Source organism: Psittacula echo (assembly GCF_963264785.1).
Source record: "Psittacula echo genome assembly, chromosome: 1".
In the NCBI taxonomy this organism is placed as follows: domain Eukaryota; kingdom Metazoa; phylum Chordata; class Aves; order Psittaciformes; family Psittacidae; genus Psittacula; species Psittacula echo.
This window is the reverse complement of record NC_137735.1, coordinates 95,185,490-95,196,090: the sequence shown is the minus strand read 5'-3', so window position 1 is coordinate 95,196,090 and position 10,601 is coordinate 95,185,490. Positions and strand designations below refer to the sequence as shown.

At 41.5% G+C, this 10,601-nt stretch overlaps 1 protein-coding gene across 2 annotated transcripts in view; it reads right to left on the bottom strand.

The window, feature by feature from the left end:
• Positions 1-8,651: 8,651 nt before the first annotated feature.
• DGKI (diacylglycerol kinase iota) overlaps positions 8,652-10,601 on the bottom strand; it is a gene marked incomplete at its 5' end in the record, with an annotated part of 208,126 nt that continues 206,176 nt past the window's right edge. For both annotated transcript variants that reach the window (XM_080614280.1, XM_080614281.1), the window contains one exon: positions 8,652-9,476. In XM_080614280.1, coding sequence (XP_080470406.1) covers positions 9,360-9,476 — 117 coding nt within the window. In that variant the 3' untranslated portion in view covers positions 8,652-9,359. The remainder of the gene's footprint in view (positions 9,477-10,601) is intronic.

The window sequence follows — 10,601 nt, the reverse complement described above, 5'->3', positions numbered from 1 at the left end:
GATGAGTTACAACACACAGCAAGTGCTTTCCCTGTTCTGTGACACAGCCATGTGCACAGTTAGACTTGCAAACTAACATAAGACAGAAGCACATCATTAAACAAAGTTATAAACTTAATGTTCTGCAATGAAATAGATCAATTCTTGCTCAGAATAAATCCCCACTGAACTAGCAGTGCCAGTCTCATAAACGAGGTTCAATCTTTACATACATTGCATTTTCATTTTCACGCACTTGCAGCTTGATGAGTATTGGTGTCCATAGGAGAATCACGTTTCCCACAGCACATCTTGGTTTTTCCCAGTGCAGGGCTGCAAAGCTGTAGCTGTTCTGAAAGCCCTGAAGGAGTAAAGTAGCAGTAACAGTGGCACAAAGGCAGGCCTTTAGTTTGTAGCAAAGTGCTCTGCTCACTGACTCAGAGAGGACACTGAAACCAGTTTTGAACTGCCACAGGGTTTGTGTGGGAGATGCAGAACACGAGTCCTCAACTATATAATTGGCTAGATTTTCCAACATCTTTCAAAAGCCTCCTGCTTCTCAAAAGCTGGCTGCATGCAAAATGACTGGCATAGGGTTTATAGTACAGAATAACAAGGGCAGAAGAAAAATGACCTTCGTTTCCCACTGTAAAAGCATGTTTCACCTTGTGGAGATTTCTACAGGGAAACACTGGTGGCTGTGTTCCAGGTTCCCCTCCCTGATGCATTGCACCCCAACAGGCCAGCAGCCAAGGCTGGCAGCTCCTAAGTCCATTTGGAAAGGGATTTTAACCCTTAACTTCTGCAATAGAATTACAGTACATGAATAGAAGTACATGCAATAGAAGTACAGTACATACACAGCCCATGGTGTGAGAGCACCTAGATGGCACCCATTACAAAGGGCAGACCCACAACAGCTGCTCTGAGAGGAAACAGGCAGAAAACTCCATCCTGAGGCTGCCTCCTGCCCTGGCACCAGGAAGAGAAACAAAAAGAACATGTAAGAGCCCTTAAGAAAGGCAGGTATCTCCTACAGCTTTCTGATGTCTGTATGTATTTTACACCCCGCCCGGCACAGGGTGGGGTGTCTGGAATAGGAAGCCTCCAAAGAGTTGCTGCTTCTGCCAGTAAGGTGATAGATGGGTCTCTCTGCACATAAGGCATCCCTCCCCTCCCCTTTGCCTCTCCCAGATCTGTGAGGTGCAGCAATAAGCTAAAGAAACAAAGCTCCCAAGAGCTGCTTAGTGCTTTGAAGGCTCAGCCACTTATTTTCTTTTCTCCCAAAGCTGTTGTGTGATCAAAGGAGGCAGACGGAGGAGAATCACTCTGCAGTGACATGTAAACGGAACAAAAAACCTGATAAGCCCCTGCCATCTTCCTGTGATTTTTCTGATATATATGTTGAGCAGAAAACCATACAGTAGCAGGGCCAGCCATTTCGCATGAGAGATCAGCACATTTGCTCACCCGTTAGAAGCAGCTGCCACTTCTCACAAGCACATAATGGAGCAGCACTATCGCATTTGTCTAGGCAAAGATTATTTTACAGGAAAAACAGAAAGGGAAGGAACATTAGATTAGACAATTTTTTTTCCTACTGATATTAAAACTAGGTCTGAAAAGGTCAAAATCAGCTCTTCAGGTGTGAAATACCCAAGTCTATCATGCTTCCCATCTGCTTCATTCTGAGACATTACAACGCCCTCAGAGGAGCCTTTAGTACTGCACATCCAGCTCATTCCCAGTACAGCAGAATTTCAACATGCCTGGGCATGGACAGAGGAGATCCAACAATCTGCATGGTCAAGCAGAAGTGTTACAGAGGCAAGCACATGAGCCAGATTTTGACCTTTCCAGTCAAAAATGAAGGTAGCATAAGGTAAGGGAAGAAGAGGTGATCAAAGAATACAGACTTCAGTAAGGAAGGTCTGAAAAGGACAGATTAAAAAAAAAAAAAAAAAAAGAAGGAAGGAAAAGCAGAAAGCACAAATTTAAACAAAATAATGTTGCATTTTCTTCCTATCACTAGCTGCCAGCAAGTTCACTCTTTTCTTAGCTTTGACATGAACATACTTCTCCTGCACCTTGTCCTTATGGGCACTCTTAAAATAGTGCAAGACCACAGGAGAAAACAGTGTGCAACCTCACGCATCTCCTATTAAAGCAGGCACACCAACAACAGTTTTCTCATTCTGATCAAGAAATTATCCTGATACTGGGAAAAGGGCTGAAGCTGGAGACAGGAGAAGACAGCTATTCATTTTGTGGCCTATAGCCCAATCATTTCTTTTGTGGTGGCATTGTTTCCAGTCATTTGGAAGGAAAACTTCTGGTACGGCTAAAGAGCAGGGAGATTTGTCATCACATAACTTATGGCTTATGTCTCACTTCTTGAAGCTTCAAGATGTGCAAATAGAAGGGTGTGCCCCACCAGCCTGCGCAGTGGAGAATGGGATACCTCCTGAAGCTGGATGACATAAATATTGGGAGCAGTGAGGTTGGAGAAGAAATACTCACTTTATTAGAAGTAGAGACACCTAGTTATGGTACATAATTACTCATTACAGTGATATTCAGTAGCTAGTATTTCAACTCCCTACCCAGAAAATAGCAGTGCTTATGGAAGCCATTCTGTAGGGTCCCCGTTCCCAGAGGCCAGCTTGGATTTTTTTTTTAATGATTTTGCCCTGTTTCATTTTTTGTATGAATGTCATAAAAGTCCTAGAAAAGTGGGACTATTAGAGCCTAATTAGCCAAGTAGAAATCACTCATGTCTGCTGCATCAGGCTGAAGAGTTCTTGAGCTGCTTCTCCATACCTACAAACCTAACACGTTCCTACAGTTCCTAGACAGGATCTGGATTCTCAAACACATGTAGGAACAGGCACTGCCTTCTCCCTCTGCTCGGCCACAGGCTGAGGAAAAAGCAATAACTGAAGGTCATTAAGGCAGTTGGAACCAGAAAGACATTTTTCTCATTAAAATAAAGTGTAATATTGAGAAATGAATTGCTACTGTGGTTCACGCCTTAGTACTCGGATAATTGCTGCAGCACTTGTCATAATGGAGCACTGGATTGTCACCATGCACATTTCACTGAGTTACACATCAAGCAGACTGTGAGACGGGGACTAATTGAAGAGCCAGGTGTTACACTTAGCCTGAAAAAAGAGGCTGGCTCTAGATGAAGCAATTACGTACATAGTACTATACTGCTAAAAGAAGCAGTGCTTATTTCTCGCATGTCAAGATGCTACTGCTTTATGTATTTTGCGTATGAATGATGGAACTGTTAACATATTGGTGAACCCTGAAATAGCATTCTCAAATCAGGCTTCTGTTTCTAGTAGATGAGGGCAACATAATAGAAATGAATTTCTGAAGAAAGTAAGTCTTTCACTTGCTTAGATATTCATCTTCTTGTATGTGTCTGTCAAGAGAATCACAGCCTTAGATTTCACAAATCTCTTTCATATAGTGGATCCAACAGCATAAGCTGACTGTTTTTAAAAGGCTAAGCACCAAAACATTTTCTGAATTATAGATGTGTTTATGTTCAAACCAATGCTTTTGTTGCAAGGTATCCTCCTTCTTAGATTTAAAAGTCATCAAGTGCTACATCAGAATGAGGTTTTTTTAAATGAGCTGCTTGTCTTCCCCAGTCTCTGAGTAACTAGATACATGTGTACTGCATAACTGCATAGGATAGATTGTCTTTTTTCTCTTAAAGCAGTCCGAGAAACAAGAAACTGCAGCTGAGACTGGAATGTGGCACCTTATAAATAAGGCAGGAGACAAGATGCACTCTGATGGCTGAATACAGTAAAGTTATTCAGCTCTAAGCCTGCCTAATCACTTAAGTCAAATGTAATGAATTTACTGGTGTGATCAAGGCCCGAGGGAGGGAATTTTCCCTTTGCAGGAGCGGTACCGTACGTGGGCCAGGAAATCCCTCGGCCAAGGCAGGGGGTGTTGCTCCAGTGCACATGTACAGTGGATGAGAGAATGCCACTCTCTGTGGGCACCACCAAGGACAGTGGTGCTGGAAACACACTGGGGAGCGTAAAGGAGGCCCCTGAGCTCTGGTCCCCACAGAGGATATCAGGTAGGCAGTCCAGAGAAGCTTGGTGCCTTTGCACAACTTGGAGTACACTTAGTCACGGCCACTGCTTTGGCTTCTGGGTAATTCATCTCTCCCAAGCCAGTTTTTACATAGTATTAGAAGTGAGAAACCGCCCAAGCACTTGACCTACTTTTGGGCAGCCCAAGCCAAGTGCCAAGCTGTTGCAGTCTGTCTATACTGCTAACTCCTCAGCAAAGGCTGAGACATCCTGACTCCTCCATATATTCTATTCACAGCAACAGGATGCAAGGCTGGGTTATAGCTCCTCTTGAGTCATTTCCACAGTGCAGCCATGAGCTGCATCCTGCCTTTCCAATGAGAATTGAAGCACTGAAGCTGAAGACACATCCTCCACATAAAATTCTGATCCTTATCAATATGCTAGCAAGTTACTTTTAGCACATTTCTGAGTTGCTATTGCAATCAACAGATTCTGGAAGGCACCTAATGGGATTTAAAGCTATAGCTGCCCACTATTGAGAAAAATAGTTGCCTACATTGTTGTCAAGAAAGCAAAATGGGACCATGAGTACCATAGTGAACTCTGTAACACTGTGTCCTATAGCTCCACAGGTATTCAGAAAGGCACAGGTATATGATAAGCTATCTCTAGGACTTCTGAAATGACTGAAGATACTCACATTTGATGCTTTAGATTAATTAAGAAGCTAATAACACAATATCACTTTGGTGCTGATTTAATGAGGAAAAGAAAGAGATGAAATAATGTCCGATGAATAGAAAATAATAGGTATAATGGAGATAGAAATCTTACTTTAAACAAGTTTAAACACTATTCTTATAAAATACTTCTATATGGACATTAGTCAGGTGCAAAAGAAACAAAAAGTAGGAAAAGGAAGGGAAGTAGGGAAGTGGAAAAAAAAGTAGGGATGGAAACAGTTCCATGGACTGCAAGGACAGAATTGTCATTGTAGTGTTTTCAAGGTGTCCAAATTCCCAGCATGTCTATGCATTTCTTGAGTACCATTACACTCCCAGCAAGCTTAAGGCTACCAATTCATTGCCCATTTCATAGCTTTTGCCCAAAGTCAGATCATGTCAACATGCTTTTGATATACTGAAGGGTCAGCATATACCCTAGAGGAGGCTGAAAGGAAAATAACCACCTTCTAGGTGAGGTTATGTTGGTGACTTTCACTACTGTGCATGTCACTGTCACAGCAAAGACAAAGACAAAAATGAGTAAAAGAGGCTAATAAATACCACTCAAACAAACCTTCTATGGCCACATCATCAGAAAAAAAGCATGTGCCCCATCTATTCATCCACACCAGCACCAGCTCTGCAAATACAGCTGGGAAGATCAATGGCAACAAAACATCAATTTTGTTCTATTTTCTTTGTCTATGGTGCTTCTATATGACAGTTCTCATGTAGCAGGGGACATCTCATGTAGTTTGAATCAAGGCTACAGCACCATGAGTTGAGACCGAGCAATTCTACTGTTGCTGGGGAAAATCAAGGGGGACAGGTGTCAGTAAAAACATCTATAGGCATCTTAAAGTTCTAAAACACAGACAAGCCATCACATGAAAGGATAAAAGAGCCAATGGAGTCTGAGGCTTGTTTTGTAACAGGCAAAATTTGCCTTGAACTCCTGTCTTACATAAGTCACTCAGCCTCACACCTCACTTTATTGAGAGATGCTATAATTAGTGAGAAATGTATGACATTACCATGTCTTGGATAACACAGAAAGATACCTCTAGCATTGAAACATGAAATAATAAGAGTAACTGATGTTATTAAATAACAAAAGTAAGTTTATTTTATCAACATTATAAATATTTTCTTTCCCTCCATTTAACTCCAAAATGAGATAGTAAAACCAGTACAGTGGAACAATTCAGAAGGTCCTCAAGTCTACTGAAAAGGGTCCCCTTTAAATAACAAATTAAAATGGAAAATGACATTTTGGCAGTCCAGCAACCTCAGTAGCTGAGCATCTCTAGGTACTTTGTCATTCAAGTGGAACAATTCTGAGTGTGAGCACGTATGTGTGTCTATCTATATATATATGCATACTTATATCTATAAACATGCATATATATAGTAATACACACACATAAATAAACAGAGCCACTGAATAGGCACTTTTAGTAAAGCAAAATGTTTTACATGTAATTTAAGGGGGTTCCCATCTGCATACTGAAATTTGGGTCCTGCCCAGTGCAGTCACAATGATACTGTACTAAGTCGAGATCCCAAGTGCTCAAGAGATTCAACACATACATATGTGTCATCTCTAACTGCTGTGGAGTCTGCCTGTTTGTGGTGGCTGTCCAAAATTGAGAATCATATTGCACTTGAAAGAGAGTGGGTAAGGTATAATACTGCAGCATCCTGGCCCCAATCTCCTTCCCTCAGTGAACCAACTTTTGATATCCCTGGCTTTGTGTGAGCCATTGCAGAAAACGGTATACATGCTCTGTTATCTACAAATAAAATACATCTCCACTATCTAATGCATTACATGTGCACTGCTTTGGGACACCTTGAATATTAAAGGCACTACGTACAACAGCTCCTGTCCTATCTCCAGTGCTGCGGTTTGTTTTCGCCATGCAGTAGCTGTCTCCTGCTGAGCACACAGCACAGGCAGCTTTCCAGAGGCACGACAGGCTCACTCTGATCACAGCATCATATTCCAGCTATAAGTGAAAAAGGCAAGCCAGACTCTCTTGGGTGCTCTAAGCTCCTGTGAGCAGGCCAAATGGCACAAAGGAGCTCAGGAAATCTGACCATCCTGAAAAGTTGCTCCAGAGCCAGTCCTGCTGCAGCCACTCCACAGGCATGAGGGGTGTCTCAGTAAAGGGAGGACCAGATCCTCATCACAATTCACATGTGGGCTCTGGAAGAGCCTGTGGTTAGAACAAGCCTTTACTGCTCTACCTGCTTCATGGGACTAAAGGACCAGGGAGCTGCAGCAGGCACATTGACCATCACGCACTGGTCTGGCCTTAGCACAGAACAGAACCAAGTCCCAGGTGTCATTGAAGCTTCTTCCATTTCTCACAGTAAAACAAAGCAAAAAGATAAAAGTGATACTAAGATAATTCTTATTTTCATCAAATATATAGAAATATTACAGTAATGCGTTTCCTCACAGCTGGGGAATGATGCAAGGCCTACCATGAAACAACAGCATGAGAATCTTCCTTGTGGAAATTTCACGTACACCAAAATTATACTCTGGTTTTTTTTTTTTATTTTAACAGTTGCCAAATTCTGTTCTAATATATACATATCGACCTTCGCCACAAGCCCCTGGATGATTATTGAGGGAAGGAATTTGGCTTTCATATTTTATTTTTTAAACAAGAAATGTAAAGACAGAAAATAAGACAAAATACATTTCATGTCGCCATTGATCTATTGATTACAAATATATATAGTTTCCTTCCAGATGAAGAAATACTAAAGAAATATTTTGCTCATATCAAATTAACTTTTGAAAACAGAAATAAATTTAAACCCCCTATTTTTAGCTCCTTCTTCTCTACCACAACGATCACTCTTGTTTGAAGAAAAAAAAAGTATCACATTCATTTCATTTCCATTTCTACCAAGGAAGAAAAACTTATCTGAACAATGACCTGAGTTATTTTCATGGTTTCCAAACTGCATATAATCCTGATGATCACCACCTACCAGAGACCTACACCTAGCAAGGCGCATGAAAACAAACACCAGTGTATCTTTCAAAGCAAACAACAAAGTAAAATTCGAAGAACTATTGCAAGAATTAAGCCAAAAGTGTGCCATGAGTGTCTTCATGGGAACTGGTCAAACAAAGTGTAAGTGGAAGCTCTGTTACTTCTGGCAGCTGAGTTGTCTGTAGTGATTGAAAACCTGAAGGAGAATATTTTGCGTACTCCTGTGTGTACGTATATTTGCTTTCTCTTCTTTCATGGTTATAATCTTTGAGGTAAGACAGAGAACAGACAAGTACCGAAGACACAGTTAGCCTTTACAGTGGCTAAGCAACTTTATGTTTCCGAGCCTATAGTGAATAACAAGGCAAAAAGCTGCTGCTTGTCCTTCTCCAGTGGGATAGCCTCTCTGAAACTTTGTTCCCTTGGGGAATCAGACAGTTTACAGGTTCAAAGAAGATTTGAAGATTTTCCTATTCCAGATGTGGCTGCGTGCTGCTCATTTGTTGACAGCAGCACGCCTAGGCTGACCGCTGATGTTCTAGGTCTCCTTCCCACCTCCGGCTGTAATGCAAAAGGGACTGGGTCCATGAATCTGTCCGTCAGAATCCCCTCTGTCTTGCACTGATGGATCTATCCCAGTGTAAAACTCATATTTTCAAAATTAAAAAATATCTATCAACTTTTAGGCAGGCTTGAAACCAAAGGTGAACCAGGTCAGTCACTATATGCAAAATAGTGGCATGAGAAAACTTAATGGTAACTTTCTGCTTTGTCATACAACATGGTATATCCCATATAATTAATTTCCATACAAATGACTGTCTCATGAGGATACCATAATTGTGTACACAGCAACAATAGGGAGATTAGGTTTTGTTACTGCTTTAAATCTAGCTGTGCCTCACACCCTGGGAAACAAGGCAATAGGCAGAGTCCTCTCTAAAAGTGAGAAAACTCCGTGGTGATTGAGCACTGAGGACACAATTTCCAAGAGGACAGCAAGGGAGGGAATGCAGCCAGTAAAAACACTGTGTTTTTGCTAAGGGCATCCAGAGCTCCTCAAACTTTTTGCTACTGCCTGACCATTTGTGAAGACTTAACACAGAGATAACAGGTACTATTTAACTGATGAGAAGTGAGGGGAATGGGAGAAAGAAAGGAATGTAGGAAACTTGGTTGGGTGTCTTAATGTCCCACTTAGTTTGGTTGGTTCCCCCACAACCTTTTTTCTTTCCTTTTTTCTTTTTTTTTTTTTTTTTCTTTTTTAAATAAATTGTACAGATGAACATGGGAGAAGTTCATGCTACTTGCTGGAAGCAATAAAGGTAAGTTTCCATGGCCCATGGATTCCACAGACCTTTGAGTATCCCGCCTTATCCATCATGGGCTAACTTATGGAACCTAACCGTTCCGTGGCAAGACTCAGTAGCCCTTAGAAACTGGTGGCATGTCCTCAGTTATTTTCCACAAGAGTGAGAGACACGTTGATTCCATCAGCTTCTTCCCCACACGATGCCCGAGTGCCTCAGGTGCACTTTGCGATTTCCAAGGATCCTCTTTGACATTTTCAGACATCAGACTGCTGTCTCCAGATCCTCATGGGAAACCATTTGGTAGTTTTGTCGACTCTCCAGATAGGAAGCCAGATCTGGGTCACCAGCTTGCTGAGCCCTGTCACGAGGGGTCTTACCCTATAATAAAGAAACATGGAGAGAAAGTCTTGTGCTAACATATTTAGAACAGATGAAAGCATGACCCAGAGAAATTACTACAGGAAGGAAAGAAACAAATTTAGATGTTTTACTTATTTGTTGTACAGATTGGTGTTAAGTCAAGATTTTCTATTAGAGTCACAAGATTCTGAAGATTTTCAAAGTCCTTGTGTGGTTTAGAACAAATCATGCAGTTCTGCAAGCACATGCTATTTGATACATCACACAGAAGGGCTCACATGCTGGAACTGATTTTTCATTCTATGGCTACGATCCCTATGTTAATGAATATGACTCACAGTACTATAGCTAACACTTGAAAAGTGTACTTCAGAGACTCCACACTTTGCTAAGGATGTGTGGAGAGAGATGCCCAACATTTGAGATGAGTTCAACATGTCTCATTCTACCTCAAGTACAGATCAATTTTCAGTGCATCAATTTTCTACCCTGTTATCTGAGCTACCTTACAAGTGCTGAAAATTGAACCATGAGTCTTGATCCTGAACTATGAAAAAATATTGGAAACACGTTAATATAACAAAGGTAACAAACACACTCCTGCTCCTTGGATTTCTGGGCAGATAAAGATTAACAAATCAGAAGCCACTTGTCTGGATTTCAGCTGTTGCAGAAATTATTTTTTGTCATGTACAGTGCTCTCATCTGAAGAAGACGTGATCTCTGTCCCCCTTAAAGGTGATCCCATACAGCATAACATGGTAGCAATTGTTTTTATTTGTCTTGTTCCAGCAAAGGTGCTTCTGACTCCGGAACCTAGGAACACAACCACCTGTCAGCTATGACCACAGAATGCTTATGTTCAGAAATGCCAGAGGGGCAGTTTCTGGACCATGTTCCTAAGTAAATATTCCTAGGATTTAATTTTGCCCAGACTTCCATCTCAGCCAAGCATACACCAAGAGAGGGTTGTGTCACATCAGTGAGCATAGGGGCAAGCAAGGGCAAAAGAAAATTACTAATCATCCTCACAAAGCAAGTCAGCCACAATAACGAAGCCTCACAGAAACTATGTAATCACAAACCAAGACTCCCCCAGGTGGTCTTTGCCCAAAGGCCTCTCTTGTGACCACACAGGAGAAG